Below are 26,966 nucleotides of genomic sequence, written 5' to 3' on the forward strand. Positions count from 1 at the left end.
TTTAAATTTCATATGGTAAATGTTTTTAAAGTTTTAGAGAAAATCTACCGTTCACATTCTGCATTAGCAGGAGTTTTAAAGGAATTTGAATCCCGTGGATTAATCAAAACCATATTACCCCCTATCGATTTTACGTAATTTTATAATTATTTGAATATGTAAATATAATTTAAAGTATATATAATGAATCTAATTTCATAAAACCTTTGAATATATATGCTGGTATAGATCCTACTGCTGATAGTCTTCATCTAGGAAACCTATTAATAATCCTTGGTTTAGTTAGATGGCAATCATTTGGACATCAAATTCATTTATTAGTAATATTATTATGACCTTTATTTTTTAAATAAAAATAAGATAGGAGAAGGAACTGCAAAAATTGGAGATCCATCTGGCAGTACAATAAATCGCAAGATGATTGATGATTTAATTTTACTGCAAAATGTCAATCTGATTAAATTAGACTTGAATAATATATTAGAAAATTTTAAAAACTTTATATGCAATAAGGATGATTACACATGTAATTTTCAATTATTACCTGCTAAGTAATTTTTTGTATTTCTAATTAAACTCATAAATTATAGAATTTATAACAATATGGACTGGTATAAATCTATTAATGTTATCAATTATTTATCTGATGTTGGCAGATATTTTAGAATGGGAACCATGCTTAGAAAAAATTTGTAATTGAAATTTTTTAAGTTTTTAATTATAATATATTTATTTATTTAGTATTAAGAATAGAATAAGTTCAATTGAGGATAAAGGACTCACTTTTAATGAATTTACTTATCAAATATTTCAAGCATATGACTGGTACCATTTATATTGCAAAGAAAATTGTGTTTTTCAGGTTATTAAAATTTGATTTGATTACCTTATTAAGCCTCAATCTTTATTTTTTTTTAAATCATTTATAAAAATTTATTTATTACTATGACAATTTTTATTTTACAGAAGAATGCATAGGTTACCCCCTTTAATTCTTTTAGAAAAGGGAAAATGGTTTTAAATGAATTGATTATAAAGCAAAATTTTAACTCATTTTATTATTTAAATTCATGTCCTCTCTTAAAAATTACATAAACATTGCTTTTTATTTGTCCATAATTATTTAAGACAAATTTCTTATTGCTCGATATAGTGTTTCTATTTTACCAGGTAAGTGAGATGCACTTTCAGCTGATGTCAATAACACCAATACTAATACATAGTGTGGTTAAACTACCTAACTTTAATCAACTATAAAACATGGTAGACTTGTTTTTATCCAAAAATATTTGAATCAATCTTCAAGTTGAGACTCATTAGAGGCTTAATTCAATTTTTTATGTTAAAAGCTTGATTAAGCCACAATAGAGATGGTCAAAGTTACTACTAATACAGTATTAACCAATACCATCAATATTCAATCCCTGCAACAAAAATAATACTGTTATATATATTTAATTTAGGAAATTCATAAAATTAAATTAAACATAATCTTCTTTCTTTTTATTGGTTAATTTTTATAAAAAATTTTTAAAAATACCAATATTATATATTTTTTTAAAAAATAATTATAAAAGTTCATTTTTAGTGTTCACCTGGTATCAGTTGAAATTTAAAATATTGACTAATAGCATTACCAACTACTGCTATTGTTTTATCTCTGCATATGTTTAGTGGCTAATTATACTTCATTATCATTTAAAGAAAGGCCCTGTTTATATATTATTTTAATCTTTCGAGGTTTAACATTAGAAATGTTTTGTATTGGCCTAAGCCTGAGGCCCAATAAAATAAATTTATATTTAAACCTCCCCTGGCTGGTGCAGCCTACAGCCCAATTCAAATTTTGTTCTATTTTATTAAGAATTTATAAAAAAAAAAAATATGAAATATCTCCTGTCATCCGATTTTTTTAAAAACATTTATTTATTTATTTTTGAAGCAACGGGGCTTCATTTACCGGTGGAAAATCATAAATTCAGGGTGAAATAGCGGAGTCAATTGGATCCTCTCCAATCAGTCCTTGTGAGCGGGTGTGTGCCATAGTCAGATAACTTAAAACTTACTTAAAATGCTTCAAATTAAAACTCAAATTATTTATTAACAAAACGGACAAATATTTTTTTTTTTTAAACTTTAATTAAATTAATTTTAAATATAAAAAATTTACAAATCAAATTATCAGATCCTGGTAAACATAAAAATTAGTCCCTTTTTATTAGGGGAAAATAAAAAAGCCCAATTATTAATTAAAATAAAATTGGCGCAAAGTGAAAAAAATGAACGTTTTCGTGAAGAAGAGATGTAATTAGTTTTATCTTACATAATTGGGGGATAAAACCAACCCCCCCCCTACACTTTTCGGAACTCTAATTATATCTGCGGATTCAGAACTTTATCAGTAATGAAAGTCTTTCTAAGAAATCCAAAAGTATGGAAAATCCCTGATGAAAACACAAAAGCCATATGTTTTAATGTAATTAAATCTAAACAAAAGAGCAGAGTTGTTAAAAGATACTTTTTTTAAATGGATCTAGATACAGATACATCGTCTAAAATAATATCTAGATACAAATATTTTAATCGAAAATCTATCTTGATACAGATACCACATTTAATATGAGGCACTTAACTATTTTATAATTAAAAAAAAATAACCCTAATGGCAAAAAATGTAAATAACTTTAAAACATTTCTAATTTTTGATAGTCAATTTAAGGCGAAAAGATAAGTAAATGAAACATTCATTAATATTATTCGAATTTAACCTTCATTTTATAAGATGGTGTTTACTTCAGGTCCCGCAACTGATGGGGGGCCAGACTACAGAATCGTTATTATGGCGAATCGCTAGTTTTAATTATTTATAAACTTATCAGAGTTTTGAAATGCTAAAAATAAAAGGAGAATGCTCAAACAGGATTTTAGATCAAATTTTACCTTAAAATTCCAAATCTTTTTCCTCTAAAAAAAAATCACTCATAAGTGAATCTTTTGCGATTTTTATGCGTAAAAAAAAATTCTTTCTTGATAGATTTTTTTAAAGAAAGAAATCTTCTTTAAAATAAAATCTTAAATTTAAAGATCTTCCAAGTTCTTTTTTTTCAAAATTATTATAAACTCTGAAACATATATCAATTTTCAGTAATTCGTGTAGGATTATCTTATTCATTTTTTGTTAAACAAATACGTAAAAATATAATAGTTGGGTGGATCGGATCAAATGGGCAATATGGAAGCTGGTTACGAATACATCAAGAAGAGAACTTCTGATACCGTCCATTGTAAAAATAATATATATATATATATATATTAAAAGAAATGAGAATTAAAGGAAAGGAAAAGAATAAACGAAATATAAAATAAATTTAAATTGAAAAGAAAAGAAAAGAAAAGAAAATGAATAAATTAATAGAAACGAATTATTTAAAATGTAAGGCATCACCATGCCGCTGTTAAAGAGTCGCAAGGGAGAAAAAATGTCGAAATCCCTGGGAAACGTTATTTGGCTCAACGCCGATAAAACCTCGCCATATGATTTTTATCAAGTTTCTTTTTTGATATTTATTAATTATCCGATTTAAATCTTATTTTTTTATATATGTAATGGATGTATTATCATACTCAATAAACTATTGATTGACAAATCTATATGCATAAATTTTCCATGCCTATAGAAAAGTTGAGACGAGACAAGCTCTCGATCATATAAACGACCGCGTCTTCTCCCAAATGCCACGTGGAGACTACCCCATCTTTCTGTTGGAGCCGATTTTTATAAGCGGCTAAACTCAATGTTTTATTCAGAAAAATATTATGCGAGCTTAAAAAATTTTTCTCTTAGATGACACAAAGGTTTGGACATCTATTAACGAAATCTCGAGGCTTAGTCAATATTCTTCTGGCTGAAATATTGAGTTAGCTAACAATACTAACCCCATCTTCACTAAATAACATTTCTCCAAAATATTTAATTAAATAGGAAAATAAAAAGGGACTGTGCACTTAAATACAACACTCCTCCTTTCTTGGGCAGTTTTTTTTTGCTGGGGTAGTTTTCGATTGGCTATTTTTTGTGATCTTTAACTTATGTTCGGTTCCCACTCACCTTCAAAAACATTTTCCTGTGATCGGAAATCACATTTCTCGCGGCTTACTTTTCTCACTTGGTTCCCTTCTCGTCCAAATTTCCATTATGTTTTTCATTCAGGGTTTGTCTCGATACCGAGTTTTTCAAAAAAATGGCGTTGTATATTTCTTTTTACACCTAGAGGGATAATTTAGCCGAGAGGAGGGGGTTAGGTACTTTTTAACGGGTGATATCCAATTATTTTTTATTATATACAAAACTTTTTAAAAAAAATTCCAGTATTCTTATTATTTTATTTTATTAAAATTCGTATTTAACAGAGCTCTTAAACGACTCGATTTGAGCCGATTTTTAAAGATGGCTAACTCAATATTTTAGCCAGAAAAATATTTCCTAAGCGTCGAGATTGTTAATAGATGTATAAACCTTTGTGCTGTAACCAAAATCTTCAGTCCTGCCTAATATTTTTATGGCTGCTATATTGAGTCAGCCCTTTTTTAAAAATCGTCTCCAATAGAGCCGTTTAACAACACTAGCATTTAATATAGACTGTTGAGGTGTTCATGTAATAGATACTAGAGTGTTAGCTAGTGTTAACTTTCACCCAATATAATCATTATAACCATATCTAATTGACGAATATAATAATTTATGTTGTATAAATATTTTTAAAAAATTTTAATGTCCGGCCTGGGTATTTAAAAAAAAATTTTAGGCCCGGCCCGGGTATATTTTAAAAATTCCCGGGCCGGGCTTAGGACCGGGCATGCAGGCCTCTGATATATTGATAAAGAATTATAATGAAAATGAAAATAACAATTTGTCGTTCGATTTAAAATAAAAGATTATTAGATTTATTTTTGCTTTGATTTGATTTTAGGGTAAAGTAAAATCGTCTGGAATAAGTTAAGATCCCAACACAAACCAATTAAATTTTTTTTTATCACATATATATATATGGATATATATATATATGGATATATATATATATGGATATATATATAGATATATATATATATGTTTAGTTATTATTTTTTTTACACCCTTTCATTCCTCCTTTCCTTCCTTCCTTCCTTCCTTCCTTCCTTCCTTCCTTCCTTCCTTCCTTCCTTCCTTCCTTCCTTCCATTTCTTTTTCAATTTTGTAAATTTTAAAGAATAGGAAACTATTATCGTTTAAAGGGATTTATCAATTCTACATTAGATAATTACTGCTGTATTTGGCAAAAAATTTGCCAGAATATATTTAAAATAATTTTTTTGTTTATTAATGACTGAATAATTGCTGGAAACAAGAAGAAATCCTCCCTTCTGAAATTTACCTGTTCTCGTAAAAATCATTTTAAGCTATTAAAAATTTCCCCCCTATACCACCCCCCTCTACCAAAAATGTATACAATATATCACTATAAAGAAGAATTTGAATGAAAAATTAATAAAAGTTAATATCTTTAAAAAAAAGTGTAAATCCCAAAATATTTTTTTTATAAAAATCGCATATAGCCTAAGATTTACAATATGTCAATCTAAAGACCACCAATAAAATTTATGGGGAAAGAAATCGCCTAATAGTAACCACTCCCCTTAGCAATATCCTGGCTACGCCTATGGCTGGCCTAATTGATAATATTTCATATCAAATGATCTTTAGAAAAATGGGATTGATCTTCCAAGGTTATCCATGTTTTTAAAAAACTGGCGGCCTTTGAAGGATGTTAAAGATGTAGATCATTTATTTCGCTTGTATAGGGATTGGCTTGGGTTCGATTAGACCGGAATTAAATATCAGTTAGAGTGATTAAGCCCTAGTGGTCTATCTGTCTTAAAATTATAAGTATCTGTATTAAATTTAAATAAAGTTTAAAAAATTCAATTTTTAAAGTAAAATAAAATTTCTTAAAATTATAAAAAAATCAAAATCTAAATTTTATCATTATTGATATATATATATAAGCAATTTTGTTTTTCTCTTTAAATATCAAGGTAAACTATATGTAAATCAAATTAACCATCCAATTTAGCAAAACAAAAACTATTAATAATATAAAATAAACAATTTAAATATATTTTAAAATTGTTAACCATATTTACAACAGCTTGGTATATGTATGTTTTCTTATATAAATGATAACAAGGTCTCTCATAATGCTTTTGCTTTGCTTTATTGTCCCCTAAATTGAAATTAAAGGCCCAGTGAATGTTAAAAGAAGAAAAGAAATGTTTAAAGTTCTTTTACCAATTCCCTATTATCCAAAGTTATAACTCAAAAGAGAATTAAAACAAATAGTTTTTATCGTTTATTAATTTTGTATTACTTAGGCCGCATTCATAGTGGATCCGATACGACACGGTTAAACAGCTGATCGATTTTTTGAGATCAATTTTTTTTTAAATAATATTAATTTTATCTTTAATTCTATACTTGATAATAACCTAAGAAATATCAGTTTTAATAAAGAAAAAATTGATTCTAATAAACCAATTTTAAAAATCAATCAGCTGTTAAATCATGTCGGATCGGATCCACTATGTATGCGGCTTTATTTAGGAAATAAATGAATGGTGAAAAGATCTCGAATATTTTATTATTTTTTTAAACGACTAAAACATACATTTGAAAGCATCTGATCAGATTGCCGGATGACGAATTGGAAACGTATCTAAAATATTTCACCTTTTTCAGTTTGGAACGCATCGAAGATATCCTCACATTTTCAAAAGTATTAACTCATTTATTTTTATTTATATTTGCATTTTCATTTTTATCTTTTCGTTTAATAATATTGTTTTCATTTTTTTTAAAATTATTTAATAATGCTATTATTATTAATTTCTATTTTTCCAAAATTTAGAGAAATCATTATTTTTTAAAAAAATGATATAGATGTTAACAGAGCTGCTCCTATACCACTTACACCTATCCCGATTAGAGGTCTGCACCCGTCCACTCGTTGTTTTAAATTTTTTAATCAGCCATTTTAACCCTACCGCCCATTTATCTTTAAATTTTATTTAACCTGCTCGCCCGCTTAATGCTTAAAAATTATTTTAATGGCTGGTTTAGCTCTTTATTTATTTTATTGTATATTTATATAAACATCAGCCAACTCAAAAAGCGTTTCAAGTGTGGAATTTAGGAAGGAAGATATTGCTGTGTATCCCCAAACAGGAGCGCCTAAATAATTTAGTTCCTCAATGATTATCAGTTTGAAGTTGCGTGAATTAGGTTCAATATATTTGATAGAAATGAATTCGGATTTCTCGGGGTTGATAGAGAGTCCAATATCAGACCCAGCCTCCTTGATCAAATTCACAGCTTTATTGACCTCGTTATTGGAACCACCAAGGATACCATCATCGATATACCAAGCATGTAAGGATAATGAGCAAGTCGTGTTAATGGATTTAATAATGGCATTAATACCTAAACAGAAAAATAGGGAATTTAGAGGGTCTTCCTGTTGTATGCCCTCAATGGAAGGAATTTTATGAGTATCAAATTGCAGGGTGGAAGGCAGTTGATAACAAGAATGAAAGAATTTTGTGTAACCAGGGAAAAGAGTACTAGAGGAACTCAGAAAGGAATTCCGGGAGAGTGTATTGTAGGCATTGGAGAAGTCTATTTTGATTAAAGATTTATTGAAGGGTAGATTTTCTAAGTGTATTTTAGTTAAATGTACAAAAGCTTCACAGCCAGGGATCCCAACAACAAGTTGGAAAGGGCTTAGGAGATATGAAGCTTCATGCTATATTCGAGAAGATATCATCTTGGCAACTTAGCAAACTCCCATTTTTACTAAAATAATAAACCTTTGCAATAAAATTTTAAATGGTGAAGTACCTAGCTTTGTTTCTCCAATTCTCTTCGGTGCTAGGCTAATTGCACTTAAAAGTCCAATGAGATATTAGATCAGCCTATCAGAGTCGGTAGTCAAAATTGACTTCTCCGATGTCTATAATACACTTTCTCGGAATTCCTTCCTGAGTTCCTCTTCCTCGGTTATACAAAATTTTTTTCATTCTTGTTATCATCTGCCTTCCACCCTGCAATTCGATATTCTTAAAACTCTTTCCATTGAGGGCATACAACAAGGTCCTTTAAGTTCTTAATTTTTCTGTTTAGGTATCAACGACATCGTTACATCCATTAAGTCGACATGTTCATTATCCATGCATGCCTGGTATATTGATGGTATCCTTGGTGGTTCAATGACGAAGTCAGTAAAGCAGTGAATTTAATCAAAGAGGCTGGGACGGTTATTGGACTCTCTGTCAACCCCGAGAAATCCGAATTCATTTCTATCAAATCAATTGAACCTAATTCACACTACTTCAAACTGACCACCCTTGAGGAACTAAATCATTTAGGCGCTCCTGTTGAGCGATACACAGCAATATCTTCCTTCCTACATTCCACACTTGAAACGCTTTTTGAGTTGCTTGATTTACTTTCCCTTCTCCATTCCCATAAAGCCTTATTCCTCTTAAAAAAAATTTTCAATATTCCTCGTATCCTATATGTGCTTAGATCAACTCTCATTTATAAATATCCCATATCTCTCTGTATGGGATTAAAGTCCTATTTGAAAATATTTTAAACCTAAATTCGATGAAATAACGTGGCCACTAGACTCTTTACCCATTAAGATGGATGGACTTGGTATCAGATCTCTTTTCGATCTTGACCTAGCTGCCTTCATATCCAACTCTTCTCTTCTCTTCCTATAATGTTGCTATTATTGAGATCACCCACTTCCAAAAACGAATAAACAAAAGGACTGAAATGGGCCTATTATTGCAATATGCATTGAATCACTTCTTTCCAGAATGCAATTATCTGATCGTCCTTTATTCTCCTTGCTGCTTAATGGATCTGGCCATGAGTTCCTTGAAGCCATTCCCTCAGTTAATTTGCAATTACAACTTAACCATAATAAGCTCACTCACGCCATTGGTATTCCTTTAGACTGCCTAATAACCCAAGTTGCAGTTCTGCCGTTGTGGATAATGGAAGACATAGCTTCCATTGTCGCTCTTGTAAAGGTCGAATCGCATAATTTATGCAATTCGATTATCCTTAGAGCTTTGAAATCAGCTCAAATTCTATCTATTCTTGAACCTACTGGTCTTTTCAAATCCGATGGGCGTCCTGGTGGGATTTCTCAACCTTGGAAGCATGGTCAATTCCTGGTCTGGGATTACTCGTGTATTGATCATTTGGCTTCATCCAATCAAACACATAACATTCTAGAGAAAAAGGAGTTACTTAAAATAGCAAAATATTCTGAAATATCACAAAAATACATATTCGTTCCCATTATTTCCCCAACCTTAACAACCTTTGGGAATTGTGCAATATCCTTTTTCAATGAACTTGGCTCTCTTCGTAAATTTACGGATGGACCTCGCGAAGGCTTTTTCTTAAGAAGACTCGCCATAGCGATTCACCTGGCTAATTACTTTAGCTTTATGGGCAGATCCCGCAAGATGATTAGTTTTAACATCAATATTTTTTGTGCGTTTTGTTTTCTTTTTTTGGTAACTATTATTATGAAACAAAACTATTATTTTTAATAAATTCCACCAATTACTTTATAATTTGATTTAATCCGCCCGCCACCCGCCCAATGCTAAAAATATTTTTAAAAACCCGACCGCGCCCGTCAGAAATATGAGCGGACTGGCTAAAAATCCTCCCAATGTAGACCTCTAATCCCGATTACAAAAGTCAGTATATAGTATAGAGATCATCAAAATCAAAATTTTCCTGAAGCCCGCCCTCGGGTCTGATGGCAAAATAAATTTTCAGACTCGAGTGGCCTGAATTATTTTTAAAAACATGTAGGGAAGAAAACTTAATTTACATTCTCTATTTTTTTAATGTTAAGCGATATTAAATATTTGAAATATTGGGAAAATGACTTTGATAGTTATTTTGTCGTGTTTTATATCTTAATTTTATTTCTAATATTATTACAAAAATATGTCGTGAAAATGTGAATATAGTAAATATATGCCATGAAATTTTTTAAAAATTGTGAAATTAAATTGGGCAGAAAAAAAAAGGAAAAATAGGAAAGAAATATAACATTAATAATTTTCGGGCCATGGTCACTTCATATCTTTAGACTATAATAATAAAAATTATATCTTGTTAGAATTCGAAAGTAGTTAATTAGGGGAGGGTGGTGCACTGAATAAGTCTTAAGAATGAGAGGAAATTGGCTCTATTTTTTTTTCCTTTTTCTTCCACGCGTTAAGTCGAAACCGGATCTCAAACACGGCCAAATGGAACTCGCAAAGCATTTGACCTTGTTAATCCACGGGCCGAAATCTGTGGAAATGTGCGAAAAGTGTAGCGAAATTCTGTTCTCGTGCCAATCATCTGACCTCACTCCTCGCATTTTCGGTACACATTATTAATTTGTTGTTGTTTATTTTTATTTATTTTTTTATTAAAATGTTTCCTTTTTTTTGAATTATTGATTTTCACTATTCGCAAGTTTGAAAAAAAAAATGAAATGGGATTTAATATTGAAAAAATATTTTCTGAAATTTATTCTAACATAAGGGATTATTTTTTATTTTATGAATAGTGAATACAAATATATTATATTAAAATTGAATTTTTTTTTGGAAATTACGTGATACGTGATATTAAGCGCATTAGCCCTAAAATGTCATATTAATATATCGAAGATATATATATATACAACAGAGCAACGCTTGGTTTTCTCATAAAAACCCATCTAACTGTGATAAAAGAATGGGGAATAATTAAATAAATAAGTGGACCATCCACGTTTTTTGGGCAGGCTGCAGTTACCTGTACGCGCAAGAGGCAAAAACGCCCATGGGAAAATAAAAAATAGAGGTAAAAAGCCCATGCCCGATTAAAATAAAACTTGATTATGGAAGGATAATATTGGCTATATTAATTTTATTTAAAATAATATTGAGAAGTAAATAATATAACTCGGCTTAAATAAATATAATAACATAATGTTAGGATAATATATTAAAATAAGGTTTAAAACTTACGTTGAGCAACAATAAATCGAATAACCATCCAATGAGTGTACAGTATATTAGGTTTAGGAATATAAAGATTACGTAGTAAATTTTTGAATGGGCTTGAAAATGGTAAAAGAGGAAAAGGAAATTACTGAAACCTCCCAAAGGGATGGAATGATTAAATAAGAATACTATCGATCTATAAGGTAGTTGGTTTTCATTTTAAGAAGTTTATTAATTGAACTTTTATTATTATTTAAATGTGTAAATTGAATTAGACTTATATTCAAATTTAGAATGTCGAATATAGTTTTATTTAGCAAGTACGTTTTATAATTACAATATTTTTTGTTTTTATAAATTGGTAGCCAGTCAAGAGCCTAAAAGGCCAAATTATTTCCGGCGCTTCTCAGAATATGCGCAAATAACTGAATTCTTATTTTTTCAGTTGTACTGCGACTGGAGTATGTTTGGATAATTTCCATAAGCTAACATTTGTGATAACTCTAGGATATATTATCCATTAATAAATCTTAGACATCTATTGAAAAAAACTTAAAGTTTTTTAGTCTGAGTTTTATTAACATCCCAGGTATGGCTTCCATATAAAAGAATGGGGATAATCAACGAATTAAACAACTGTAGTCTACTTTTAACTGTTATTTCTCTTGTTATCCATAATTTAAAATATTTGTAGAACACTGATTTTGCATGTTTGAATCTTAATTCTACTTCGTCCTTTATATGTCCTTTGTTGTCCAAATTAACTCCAAGATATTTGAATTCCTTGACCAGATTAATCCCTAATCTTTCAGAAGTATGGTTTGGATTTATCTCTACCCATGGAGAGGGCATAATGACTGTTTTTTTAAAGTTAATCATAAGTCCGATTCCGCTACTATATGAATTAAGTATGTATATCAAGGATACATATAACTTCCTCCATAGATTTCGTAATGATTTCCTCCATAGATTTCGTAATGATTACAATATCGTCAGCATAGGATATGATACGGTGTTTCAAGTAAAGGTTATTTTGATAAGATAGATAACAAAATTGAATAGAATAGGGGACAGAACACATCCTTGTTTAACTCCTCTTCTTACCATAAAGGAAGGAGATTGGGCATTCTCTACTTTAAAGGTAGGCATTAGTGAGCCATAATGGTTTCTAAGGATTCTTATTATGTTCAAGTCTACACCACTATCTGTTAAAATATTCCAGAGAACTTCATGCTTGATGCAATCAAATGCTTTTTTAAAATCTACAAAGATGAAGAAAAAAGGTAGTTTATATCTAAAACATTTTTCTAATGTAATTTTTAGCGCTAAAATGGGTTGAAGGATGTTTCTACTTGGTCTATAAGCACAAATATTGTTTGATAATAAATGGCTTGTAGAGTTTAATATTCTATCTTTTAGAAGTACCATGAAAACTTTAGAGGCTATAGACGTCAGCGCAAACGCTCTATAGTCATCAAAAGTGGATGGATTGGAAACTTTTGGGAAGTTGCATATAAAAGATATATTCCATTTCTTTGGACTAACACCAGAAACCCAAATTTTATTAAAAATCATTGGTAAAAACACTGAAATATAGTCTGGAGGGACTTTTGAATGCTCCGCTCTAATGCAATCAAGTCCAGCCGCCTTGTTATTTTTTAGTTTTAGTATAGCTTTCTTAATCTCGAAAGTAGTAAAATTTTAGTTGGTGGGGAGTAGGTCATTCTCCGTAGGAAGTGTCACATGTTTGGAGCTAAACATTTCAGAATAATGGTCGAGCGACAAACAACACTATTGGTAATCATGCCAAAATAACTCTGACAACCTGTCTTAGAACTATGTAAAAGTAAGGGCCTTAAAGTAAAAAATACTTTTTTTCAACATAAGAATCAACACATTTTTACTTTCTTTAGAAATAAATATTCTTCACAAATTGATTTTATTTTGTCAAACATTCCAACTGGTTTTTGATGTGAGAGTGATTACCACAGTCAATATTTCTGATCACAAAATGGTTAAAGGACATTTAATGATTAATAGTGAATTGTGGAGAAACAAAAATACTTTATGTGCATCTTGGAGAGAAGTTCCTTGCCAACTAAGTTTTCAAGAAAATTATAATAATTTATAATGTCCATTGGTCAAAGATGTAATTTCGACTAAGCTCTCTCTAGTAATAAATCGTTTCTTGCAAACTAACCGAAATTCAACCCTGGAAAGTTGCTGGAGTGATTTCAAACACATCCTATTACTTAACTGTAAAGATTTTACCAAAGTTAGAGGCCCTCCTCCTAAGAAATGGATATCTACGACTACAGAATCCAAAATAGCGGAACTAAAAACTAAAAGCTATATAGATAAGGATTTATGGAAAACTGTACAGAGACTTCTAAGGTCAGATAGAAGAAAATATGTGGTCAACAGGGCAAATGAAATTGAGGCGGATATGAGATGTAATAGATTATTTGATGCATACAAAAAATTGAAAATGTTGGCGAAACCTTCAAATTTTAAATGTCTTCCCAGATTAAGAATTGGTGATAACATTATTTGAGACCCTGAAGTACAAATGAAATTATGGCTCGACCATTATTCTGAAAAGTTCACTCCAAACATGTGACATTTCATACGGAGAATGACCTACTCCCCACCAACTCAAATTTTACTACTTTTGAGATTAAGAAAGCTATACTAAAACTAAAAAATAACAAGGCGGCTTGACTTGATTGTATTAGAGCGGAGCATTTAAAAGTCGCTCCAGACTATATTTCAGTGTTACTAATAATTTTTAATAAAATTTGGGTTTCTGGTATTACTCCAAAGGAATGGAATATATCTTTTATATGCAACTTCCCAAAAGTTTTTAATCCATTCACTTTTGATGACTATAGAGCGATTGCGCCGACGTCTGTAGCCTCTAAGTTTTCATGGTACTTCTAAAAGATAGAATATTAAACTCTAAAAGCCATTTATTATCAAATAATATTTGTGTTTATAAGGTAGAAACATCCTTCAACCCATTTTAGCGCTAAAAATTACCTTACAAAAATGTTTTAGATATAAACTACCTTTTTTCTTCATCTTTGTAGATTTTAAAAAAGCATTTGATGCATCAACCATGAAGTTCTCTGGAATATTTTAACAGATAGTGGTGTAGACTTGAACATAATAAGAATCCTTAGAAACCATTATGGCTCACTAATGTCTACCTTTAAAGTAGAGAATGCCCAATCTCCTTCTTTTATGGTACGAAGAGGAGTTAAACAATGGTGTGTTCTGTCCCCTATTCTATTCAATATTGTTATGAATAAAATTATTGCAGATACATTAGGAGCATTTAATTTATTAAATCTATCTTACCAAGATAACCTTTACTTGAAACAATCTATGGAGGAAGTTATATGTATCCTTGATATACTTAAATCATATAGTAGCGAAATCGGACTTATGATTAACTTTGAAAAAACAGTCATTATGCCCTCTCTATGAGTAGAGATAAATCCAAACCATACTTCTGAAAGATTAGGGATTAATCTGGTCAAGGAATTCAAATATCTTGGAGTTAATTTGGACAACAAAGGACATATAAAGGACGAAGTAGAATTAAGATTCAAACATGCAAAATCAGTGTTCTACAAATATTTTAAATTATGGATAACAAGAGAAATATCAGTTAAAAGTAGACTACAGTTGTTTAATTCGTTGATTATCCCCATTCTTTTATATGGAAGCGATATCTGGGATGTTCAGACTAAAAAACTTCAAGTTTTTATTAATAGATGTCTATGATTTATTAATGGATATATATATATATATCCTAGAGTTATCACAAATTTTAGCTTATGGAAATTATCCAAACTTTTTCAGTTGTCGCAGTACAACTGAAAAAAAAGAAGAATTCAGTTATTTGCGCATATTCTGAGAAACGCCGGAAACAATTTGGCCTATGAAGCCCTTGACTGGCTACCAATTTATAAAAACAAAAAGAAGAATTATTAAAAAAGTGAATAGATATGGATTGAGGATAAAATTAATATCACATGATTTTCAAAAATTCTGACAAAATCACATTGTAATTCCTATTCATTTTTCTTCAAGTTAATTCTCGATCTTCCCTTCATTCATCCTATTTTCCTCCTTGCAACGATAAGAATAATAGAAATCTCAAGTATAAACATACTTAGAATACCTCAAACAGGTTTTTCCCCCCTTCCGCTCAAATCCTTTTAACTAGTAGTTTTTTTTTCAGTTTTCTCAAAACAGGTATATTTTACTTTTTCTTTTAGATGTTCATCATATGTAGCATAATTCTCTCTTTGAAAAGTATCAACACTATATATTTACTATTTAGGAAATATGTCAGTCAGACTTTATTGTTTTTTAGCCCTATTTTTTTCAACTGTTTAAAATAGATTTAATTAACATATAACAAATACATTTAATTAATCTTAATGTCAGTAATTTGTCTACCCTATGATATTCTATTAAATTTAAAAATGGTTTAGCCTCAATATACTTTATTGCTTATATCTTTGATTGTTTATAGTAGATTAATTAACATAAACAAATATATTTAGCTAATCTTAATACTTGAAATGGGTTTAAAGTGGGTTTAATCTTTATGTATAAAAATACGTTGATGGAGGTGTATTCTAAACTTCTTATAACAAATATATTAGTTGGCATATATAATAACATTAATAAATGTGACTCTTCTAAATCAATAAATTTTGATTTATTAACATTATATATCATATTATATATATTTATTTAAATTATATTTTGGTCAATTTTATGTTTTTAGCTTCACATTGGCTAAATATTAGTAGTTTTTGAGATTTTATGGGTTTTAAACTAAATCAATGATGTTTTGACTTCTAAACATTATATATAAATTACTTTATACAATTATTAATATAATTTAGACAAAGTTTTAGATTTCTCAACATTAATAATTACATTATATACATATTAGATAAAATTTGACATTTTAAATTATTTAGAGATTATATTTGTTTTAAACTAAATCAATAATGTTTTCGACTTCTCAACATTATATATAAATTACTTTATACAATTATAAGTATAATTTAGGGATTTCTCAACATTAATAATTACATTATATACATATTAGATAAAATTAAACTTTTATTTTATTAAGCTTCACAGAAGTTAATTTCTAGTAACTTTTAGACATTTTATTTAGTTGAATTTAAACATTTTACTAGCTTTTATACGTTTTTAATACGTTTGGCTTCAAATAAAAAAAAATATATATATTAAAGTTGACTTAATATTTTTTTATAGGTTTTAAAATGTCTTTCTTTCATCCTTTCCTCAGAATACCTTTGTTACTAAAAGTGGTACCACTTTTTATTAGTTCTTAGGTATTTTTGAACTTCGCATTATATGTAGCTTTTGTAAATATACATTATTACATCAATTATGTTTATAGCTCCATACATAAATAAAATGCTAGTATAAAACTCTTCCCCTTTTATTACTTCCTCAGTGGTGCTTATTCTTTAGAGGTAGCGAAGCGGTACTTCATAATATTCTTGTAATGCTCCGATTTTTATTTATTTTTTAATACTTTTTTGGCATTTATCACGAATATTATTATTTTTAGCTATAACCTATCACTTTATATCTTTTCTCAACAATTTGTAGTATAGTTTCTCTTGAATTCTTTTGGCGCTTATGTTTTCCTTCAAAATCTTTATTTTTTTTAAGCAGCCGGAGTTTTATGTTTGATTTATGTTTACTTGTTTTTGGAAAAATATTTATATTTTCTTTTATCTATTACTCCTTGTCTCATTATGTTTTTTTTGTTCATGAAATATATATTTCTTCTTTTTTTTCTTGTCTTCACGTTTTTATTCATGAAACATATAAATTATTCTTTTCTTTCTCGTTTTATCTTGTTTCCGTTTTTTTTTTAATTTCGAGAAATCTTTTTCCTTATAGATTTTTTTTTGTTTAATAATTATTAAAAGTTTATGGTCCTTATAAATAACAATTCATAATGATTATTATAGTTTTGTTTCTTATAGTCTTTCCTTTCTTTTGAGAAATTCCACCTAGTTTTTTTTCTCGATATTACTTTTCATTCATCATGTTTTTAGTTTTAATAAATAATCAATTTGTTATTTTTCATTGTGATTTTTACTTTAGTAATTCTTTTTCAAAAAATTTTTCTAACTTAAATTGATAATACGCGAGTGGTTATTTCCTTATCTATAATATACTTGTAGTAGTTTGTAATTTTTTAAAAAAAAATTTTTTTCCTTATCACGTCAGACCTAACTTTCAAGCGAGTACACTGATTTGGAAGGAAATTTTTGCATTAATTCTAACTTTTCTTCCATATTTAAATTTTATTAAAATATATTAGCAATAATTATCTAATTAATTTCTTGTAACAATAACTTATATCTTGTTGTTTAACATTTTCTATGGCTTGATCTTCATTACTAGCCGATTTTCCTAAAGTAACTTTCTTATTTCATACAACGCGATATTTATATTTTAGAAATTTTTTTCTCTCTTGTTAACCTTACACATTTTAACTTAATGTTCTCCTACATTTTTGGGAACATGTATTAGTGATCTGCATCGGGCCTAATTTTTCAAGCCCGGCCCGAAATTTTTTTTAAAAAAATTTACCCATCCGGCCCGGCCCGAATTTGTTTAAATATATAAATTAATTTTTATAATTACTCAAAAATAAAAGACATATGTTATATGTCGTTTAGTTTCAATGAATAAAATAAAATATTTTTATTTTACATAAAAAATTAAATATAAAATTGATAAATTTAGATATATAAAAATTTCCAAGGTCCGACCCGACCCGGCCCGAATTTTTTTTCAAATATTAGGCCCGGCCCGCCTATTATTTAAAATAGAATTAGGCCCTAACTTTGCAGATCTCTAACGTATTTCTTTATCTTTTGTATTTTATTTTATACTTAAATGACAATTTATCTGTAATTAATTATCCGTAACTATATTTAGCACACTTAAATGGCAATTTATCTATAACTAATTATCCATAACTACATTTAGCACTCGTTTCCGAAATTTCTTTCACTTTTACACAATTTTTAATAATGCTCCTCCCATTTAACGTAATGTTAATGCGAACAGTTTTATTTTAAAATTCTAGACTTGTTCACATTATTGATTTATTTATTATGTTTTCTTCTCTCTAATTGTTTTTGCTATACCAGACCCTATAATATTTCTCTCGTGTTCTAAATTAAGGGACATCTATATATACCCACTTATAACATAAATGGTCTCTATAATAAAATTTCTATCCTTACTAAATTACTCTCTAATGAGAAAATGGACATAATCGCTCTACAAGAAACTCATATGTGCAACGATTTAAAAGCTGTCTACAAAGATTTTACATTGTTAATGTCACAATGGGGTTTTTGGATTGGGAGATTAGAACCTAAATATATAAAATAAATAAATATATACACTAAATATGATTATTAATTTTTATTAAATAAATAACTATAATCAATTACAAAGTGAAAAACATAATCAAATTAAAAGAAAAAATAAAATTAATCTATAAAAATAAAAGTAAAAATTATAAAAAAAGTCTTCCAAGGAAAAAATAAAAAATTCATCATCCCACTTGTTAAAACTCTTAAAGTATGAAAAATTCTACAATTATCACGCGTTTTTTTCTCATTTACATAGACGGGGATCTAAATAATAACTTAATAATTTTAATAAAACATTATTTTTGTTTACAATTTGAATAATGCATTTTTTTTGTAATGCAAAAATGCAACAGTTAAGTTCTGGAACTACTATAAATAAATGGTCCGGCGTTGCATTTTTAATTAAAAATAATATTTGCCAATATATCATGAAGTTTATCCCTATTTCGGAAAGAATGGCAGCCCTATACATTAATACAGCCTTCGCCCCCAACCTTAAGAGAAAGAATTTTTTTTGATGAGTTAAATAACACTATCGATTCTTTACCCAAAAGATACAACCTGATTATCCTTGGCGATTTCAATACTAAAATCGGCAGAATAGAAATGTATTTTTTGAAATTAAATTATCAAAAAAATATAAATAAAAAAAGTAATATTGTAGTTTACATTATAATTACGGAAAATAATTAAAATATAACAGAAAGATTTTAGTAATTTTGCCCTTTTTAGAAAAAACATGTGTCTTTCTTTTGTAAGTCTATGTTCAAAATCTTAAAGAAATATGAATAAATAAATTTTGAAGAAAGAAAAAAATTAACATAATCTTATGATTTTTTTAATGTAAAAATAAAATAGAAGTGATAGAACGGTAAATATTATTTTATTTTAATCATATTTATTTACAGATTCTATGAACATTATATCTCAATATTGATAGTAATTATAACTTACACTAAAGAAATTAAGTTTAAAATCAGCCATCACCCACCTTTAAAGTAATTAAATTATACTGTAGTTCTCGGGTATAGGCTTTTTCTTTGTCCCACTCCTTTTAAATTAAAGCCTATAGAGGTTTAAGCAACATTTTTCAAAATGTTGTGCCTACAAGTACGTGCGGCTTGCCCACAAACGTGTGGAGGGCTCCTCATATTTTTACTTTTATACCCAAATTAAATTGTTCCAATTAGATGGAAATGAGGAAAACCTAGCGTAGCTCTGTTGAATCTTCAACGCTAGAGGGCAAAAGCGCTATATATCACGTATCACGTAAATCATTTTCCGTCATTTACAAAAATTTATTTTTCTTAAAAAATAATATGAATTAATAAATTTGAAATAAAAATTTGTTCATAATTTAGTTATTTGGGTAATTTTTGTGAAAAAAACCAATGACATATAATAATACCTAGACTGACGTGCATTCATAGAAAGCGTCGTTGAATGCAAATTAGCTGGACCCGCCATTTTGTAACCCATATAGTAATTATTCTCACGTTAAAAACTACTATTAAATTGATAACTTGTTTCCTTATTAACTCGATGATCAGGCAATTCTATTAATAAAGTTTCCGTCAAATATAGGAATAAATTGGCCTCTCGTTTAAAATTTCTATAATTATATTGGGTAACAAAAATGGCCTTTCCAGCTGTATTGATGTACACTTTTAATGAATACATCGTCAGTCTAGGAAAGTATGTTATTTTTCGTATTTTATTCTCGTTTTTTTTGGTTTTTTTTGTAAAAAAAAATAATAGAAGATTTCGGACATGTTTTATAATTTTTATTAATTTGCGAAAATTTATAAATTTTGAGGTTTTTTTTAAAAACGTTTCGGATACAAAAAAATGGAGGATTTTCTTTTACAAACTTCGAATGATGATGTACTTTCAAGTTGGGAGCAGTGATGTATATATATACTATAAGATTGACGATTCATAAATTAAAAGTATACAATACATAGGAGTCAGCTGTAGCGCCATTTTGTGGCTTGTAAGTCTACTAATTGTCTTATTTAATATTATATGAATCCCACATTAATGTCATTTAATTGACGTACAAACCACAAGATGGCGCTACAGCTGACTCCTACGTATGGACACTTTCGTATGAATTTAATAAATGAATTCGCCAATAGAGTAAAATAGATAACATCATTGGTAGGGAGTTTAAAACAGCCTAAAACATCGATTAGGCGACACATATAATATTTTGATTAATTATTAATTTGCCACATTTTAAATTGGAATTTGGAATCGGAATTCCCGCCAATTAGGAAGAATATAACAGCCAGGACTTATTTTATAAAAAAAATTTTTGAAGGCATGAACCACAAACCTTTAGTTTTAGTATGATGGTCAACATATCTGTTAAATATGGTTGATTAATTTGACTATTTTATTATAGGAATAGTATTTTTTTACCTCCTTTGTTTACTTGAAAATTAGAATATTTACTTCCCTCTGTTGTTAAGGTTTAAATACGCAAAAATTAAAACGTATACAGCTCGTGTGTTTTCTTTTTATGCATGAGTTTTTTATACTTTTTGGATTCCTTAATAAGGTATTCATTAATTATAAAGTAGATAGTTAGGTCTCTGAGATCGTCCTGACTGTATCCTTAAATGACAGACAACCGTATCTGTATCCGAATCCCCGCAACTTTAATTAGGATTCTTAAGACGACTATACCCGTAAATGACACTCAGACAATTGTATCTATATCTTAAACCCCGCTAATACAATTGGCGGCCTTGATACTCGAACATAAGACCGTAGGTTAGCGGGGCTTCAGATACAGTTGTCTGAGTGTTATTTAAGAATACAGTCGCTCGAGGATCCCTAATCCTTGAGATCTAGTGAGTGTCATGATCAACACAATTTTACTTTTAATAAACCACAATTGTATGAAATAAATGTAAGTTTAAAATCCAATTTATTTTTACTTAAAACGATTGATTTGTAAAACTTTTATTAAACCTGAAAATTAAAACATTTATTAATTACAAATAAAAAATTACGCTTAGGAAATTTAACTATATTCAATATTACATTTATTCCCTTTTTGTAAGGAAATAAAAGGAGCGAATATAAATTGACATAAAATTGGCTCAAAGTGGAAAAAAAGAAACGTTTTTGAAAAGAGGAGTTGTGTTCGTTTTATCTTATATAAATAGGGATAAAACCAACCCCCTACCTATATTTCATGGAACTTTAATTATTACTACGGATTCAGGACGATCTCACGGACCTAACTATCTGCTTTATAATTAATTAACACTTTATTACGGAAACCCAATAGTATGAAAAACCCATGATTAATAGAAAACACAAAAGTCATATGTTTTAATTTTCTTTTATTTAAACCTAAACTAATTGATTAAAATTAAAAAAAAAATTTGTAAGATGTTTCTTCTTATTCTCCATTTAATAGCGATTTCCAGGTTTACCCGGGTAAGCTAGTGTCCCCTCTTATTAAGCATTATTTTGATGTGATGTATCATATCAATCGATAAAAATACGAGGTTAAATAATAACTTTCATTTTATTACGCGATAATTTAAAAGATAGCTCATTTTGGTTAGAGGACGGCGTGCGCGACAAAAAAAATGGTATCGAAGACGAAAACGCGCTCGATGCCACCCAAAATATTTCGGAATTAAGATCGAGCGACACCGGAAAGGTTACCGTTTCTACCGTCTTAAAAACTCTCGGGATTGATTTATCTATCCGAATTACGGCTGGTGGGAACCGAGATCGTCACGTAGAACCTTACAATACTCAATCGGGGAATAAATGTCAACATTCACCACTCAATAACGAAGGAGAGGGCAAAAGAGTCATGCAATTAACGGACCATGAATTGAAATCTTTAACAATCGGTCACCTGTTGAGATGCTGCATACGGCCAGAGATATTCAAAAACGAAAGTTTATAAATTAATAAGAACTCTCGACATAATACCGAATTTTCCTATCAAATATTTGGTATTCATATTCATTTATAAGAAAAATGAACGCATATGCAATTTTTTTCCCATAGCATCTATTGGTAAGAGATCAGGTTTTTTTCTACAAACGTTTAATATCCTAGCCCAAAAAAATTATTAAGGTAGCCTGGATATTTAGATCGTAAGGCTTGTACAACTTTATTTTGGCGAATCTTAATCAACTAAATCGAGTCGTTTAACGACACTTGTGGTAGCTATGCATCTCTGTTGTCGTTTGACTCGGCTGGCGCCTAGAGTCTAATTCGAATAAAATGAGAGGAGTCATTTTAAAATCGGCTTAGTGTTAGTCTTATTTTTTAGACATTTCATTGTATAGTATCATTTATAATCTTGTTTGTAAATATAATATTTTTTTAATTAATTTAATAAAATTTAAATATCTTTCAAATAACATTACACAATCGCCTCGTCCTTCGAAGTGTGTTAATGTATATTTTTTTTATATATAACATTTTAAGAGGAGATAATAATATTTATTGGGGGGAAAAAAATAATGTTAAGATGATATGCTCGATAAATGGGCCAACAAAGCTATCAAAATCAATGGACTTAACTTGGAAAGTTTTGATCAGCCTTTCTGTCGCGATTCTATGGTTTACGAGATTTCTGACACCAAATCTATCACCGTTTTGAAGATAGGTTTATTACATATATATATATATAAAATCTCACCCAGTTTTTCTCCCCTATTATTATTAATTCTTTCCCCAATTTCTCTTATATAGTAAGATCTTGGAGCTTTTTGTTATTTTTTATACGCAAACTGAATTATACTTCCTTTAAATTACATTCTTCCCTATTATAACTTTTAATTTAATATCGCTGCTTTAACCTAAATACCTCGGATCCGAGCGAACACTCCGGAATAGAGGTGAATATATCTTTCTACTGTTTTAGTTTTTCTACTTTTCTTAATATAATTGTATTTTCTTTATTTTCCATTCGTTATTGTTTTATAAATTTTCTCGGGGGGCCTCCACTATCTCTCTAACTTATAGGTTTTAAGTGCAATTAGTCCTACAGGTAACTCCCTTTTAATGGTTTTTGATGGGCTTTCCCAAAGGGATCCAACGTTTATTGCATCTTCTTAATTAACTAGTCACTTATATTCCTTGATTTGATTATTTTTATTTCCAATAAAACTTTCTTTGTGGTTGTTTTTGATTTCCTTAATGTTTCGACAGATTGGTTATCCTCCTATCCGTTAATTCGTCTTTCCATTATTCTATTTAGGGTTTACTGTCTCAAGGTTTGTTTTTCTTCTCTTCACATTAGACCAGCGGAAGTTATACGTTATTTATGTTCCTTGGCCATCATTTTCTTTACCTCTCCTTGTCCTAAATTGTTTTAAGTTGATATACTTACTAAACTGGAAAATGATAATATTCTTTATTAGTATTTAATTATCTAGTAGTTTTTAACCTATTTATACTTCAATAATCAATATCTCATATTTATGTCTTATGTTCCGGAAGACATCTTTCTTAGGATACCTTTTATGGTTATATATTAGACTGGCTGAAAATTGCTGTAATAAATATTCTATTCAATTATCTTTTGATATATGTATCATCTTTGGTTTTTTTTCCCTCTTAAACAAATATTTATATCTTTAAATTAAACCAAATAAAATTCCTTATTACTTCACCTGCATCTTTATATAAACTCATGTTAGTATAATCTAATGGGGCTCATGTGCAAACTCAAAGGAGAATTTTGGAGGTTTTTGGGAAATTGCAAAGAGTAGATAGTTCTAGTCCTTTGTAGTCATCCTTGAAGACCAGATTTTAATTAAGATGATTAGCAGGAAGCGTGGTACAGCGTTTGATGTCGCTTTTAGATGTTCTCTAGTGATATTATCCGGGGCGGGAGCTTTGTGATTCTTAAGTTTCTACAGAGCAGTAGAGATTTCAGATAATGAAAATTGGGTGGTAGATTGAGAAGTATATTGTTGCTCATATAGTATCCTCGCTGGTTTCCTTGATTCAAAAATATTCAGGTAATGATCTATCCAAAGTGCCATCTGATCGTCCTGATCAATTATAACTTTATTGTTCTCCAATCGAATGGAAGGAAAAGATTTTAGACTTAAAGAAATACTTTAGTTTACCAAAAGCGTCAAAAGGCATATTACCTCTCATATCTGCATCAATCTCGTACAACCGTGAATATTCTTCTCTCACTCTTTAGTGAATTTTGAATAGTTTTCAAGGTTCCTATAAAAGTGACCCCTTAAACGGAGCTCCTATATTTTAAGCATAGTCGTCGTTGATATCCATTCATTTCTTACGAGATGATTGTGTTATTTAGAACCTTACTTGCTTCGTGAATGTCTCTCTTAGAAATCGCCCAGCATTCTTCAACTGTTTTGAATCGGGATATGTTTTCAAAACCTATTACCTTTTCATATAGTCTATGGTCAAATAGCTCTCTAATCTCTATTTGTAAATTGTTGATATATGGTCTTCTAAGCATGTTTGCCGGTTGATTAGGGGTGTATTTAACATTGAGGCCCCAATAAATTCCTAACTATGATCTTGGCTTTGATCATTCTATTGTCGGATAAATTGATATTCATCATAGCCATTACATCTTTATATGAAAAAATCAATATGTGATTTATGATTCCCTCTTCTGAAGGTGAAAGTATTTTTTTCTCTATGAGAGAAAAAGGTGTTTTCAATTTTGTATTGCTACCACATACATCAAATATTTTTCTACTGTCATCTCTTTCAGGTTGTGCAAGGCTGTATTACCGATAAAGTTACTTCTTTTATAGATTTCCTCAAATCCACTCGTGGTATTTAATTCACCCATCAAAATTATATTATACTTCCTAAGCAAAATTTGTGTTAACATATAAGCTTCATCTTTCGGAGATTGGTACAAATTTCAATGGAGCTCTTTTGTTTATCAGAAATCCAATGCCAGACCAACTCCAGACAGTAAAAATGAAGTGATTGAAAGTTGCTGTGATGTTACCCTGACTTTGGGTTTCCTGTAAAACAATTATGCCCATTTTTCATTAGTCTAACCAGAATCGAGTTTATTCCCTTAACCATTTATATTTAGGGAAGAAATAAGTGATTACTCGAAAACATTTTTTTTTAAATAAAAAAAAAATCGCGATTTAAATCTAAATCGATTTTTTTTATAAAATAATTATGATTTTTGCTAACCCTTTAAATATATATTTTTTCCCCAAAAATAAAAAGGTAAAAGAAATTTTAGGTTGATTCAATGGCTGCATTTTCCCAAATCACATAAGACAACTTACGATGGAATTGACATCGACGAAACCGATTCTGCAAATACTACGCATCGAATAAACTAGAAAATGATGATGAATTTTTGTTTTATTGTTGAATTGTAATATTTTACTTCGATATATTTATATTAAAATCTTTATCGAAAAAAATCAGAAGGAAATTTTTTTTATGTACAATGTAATCGAATAGCATAATTTTCCAATTTTCTTTTACGTTATGAAGTTGAATGTATAGTATACTTGTCCAGAAACACCCGATGTCTTATTTTAAAAAAAATAAATTATATAAATAAAAATGGAGAGAAGAAAATAAAAGAAATAGTATTTTAATATTACCCCCACGTTGATTGGAGCGATTGGACCGGTAGCGATGTTTGTTATTAAAAATTGCCAACCCTTGTAACTATAGAAATCAAGGACAGGCGTCTGTATTTTCGTTATATTGACACCTGTTACTATTATAGAGGAGTTTCCTCCTGGCCCAGTATTCAACGTCATGTTATTATACCTGAATACTTTTGATATTTATTTTTTGGCATTTTTAAATATAAAGTTTAAGTGATAATTTGCTATTTTTTAAAACTAAGAATATTACAAGACATTTTTTTTGAATTTTCCAAGTGTTTCACAAAACATCTGTCACATGCGTTTTAAGATAGAAAAATGTAACACTAAAATGATAACTTGATATATATAATTTTACATATAATCTTACCTATGATTGTCCATTTTATATTAAATAAACCCCCTAACCAATGACAATACTTTACCTAGAATAACCTCTCATTTATTAAAAGCATTCTGAAGGGTCCTTTGATTGAATACAAATCAGTTGGTGACATGATTATTTTGGTTTTCAATATAAAAATATTTTATATATAGAGGAAAATTAATTAATTATTTTTTGTAAAATTTTAATATATATTTAAAAGAGAAATCAAAATGGCAGGTTATTGGCAAATTTTATATTGATTTTGATCAATGACATATATAATACCTAGACTGATGATTCATTAAAATGCATTATTATCGTTAAAAGAAAATCAGCTGGACCCGCCATTTTCGTAACACATAGTAATTATTCTCATGTTAAAAACTATTAAATTGATAACTTGCTTCC

General features: G+C 29.1%; 1 protein-coding gene across 3 annotated transcripts; it reads left to right on the top strand.

Moving 5' to 3' along the window:
* Positions 1-26,098, top strand: LOC135926292 (tyrosine--tRNA ligase, mitochondrial-like). 3 transcript variants are annotated; one of them, XM_065462100.1, is made up of 12 exons: positions 1-134; positions 176-320; positions 365-551; positions 591-692; positions 742-862; positions 3,206-3,284; positions 3,439-3,548; positions 6,711-6,809; positions 10,351-10,498; positions 22,136-22,498; positions 23,080-23,217; positions 25,794-26,095. In XM_065462100.1, the coding sequence occupies exons 2-12, from the start codon at positions 287-289 to the stop codon at positions 25,910-25,912; spliced, it is 1,500 nt and encodes a 499-aa protein (XP_065318172.1). In that variant the 5' UTR covers positions 1-134; positions 176-286; the 3' UTR covers positions 25,913-26,095. The 3 variants fall into 3 exon arrangements, with proteins under 3 accessions (XP_065318172.1, XP_065318171.1, XP_065318173.1); XM_065462099.1 differs by having other exon boundaries at positions 7-134; positions 361-551; positions 25,794-26,098; XM_065462101.1 differs by having other exon boundaries at positions 18-134; positions 229-320; positions 25,794-26,096.
* The last annotated feature ends 868 nt before the right edge of the window (positions 26,099-26,966 follow it).

This window comes from Gordionus sp. m RMFG-2023, chromosome 3 (assembly GCF_954871325.1).
Source record: "Gordionus sp. m RMFG-2023 chromosome 3, tfGorSpeb1-WG-v2, whole genome shotgun sequence".
Classification (NCBI taxonomy): Eukaryota; Metazoa; Nematomorpha; class Gordioida; order Chordodea; family Parachordodidae; genus Gordionus; species Gordionus sp. m RMFG-2023.

Bases quoted from the DNA above. Each gene is read 5' to 3' on its own strand.
- LOC135926292 (XM_065462099.1), top strand. From the start codon at position 13: ATGGTAAATGTTTTTAAAGTTTTAGAGAAAATCTACCGTTCACATTCT. The intron at 135-175 runs GTAATTTTATAA...TATAATTTAAAG, and splicing joins TTACCCCCTATCGATTTTAC to TATATATAATGAATCTAATT. The intron at 22,499-23,079 runs GTTTATAAATTA...AATAATGTTAAG, and splicing joins AGAGATATTCAAAAACGAAA to ATGATATGCTCGATAAATGG.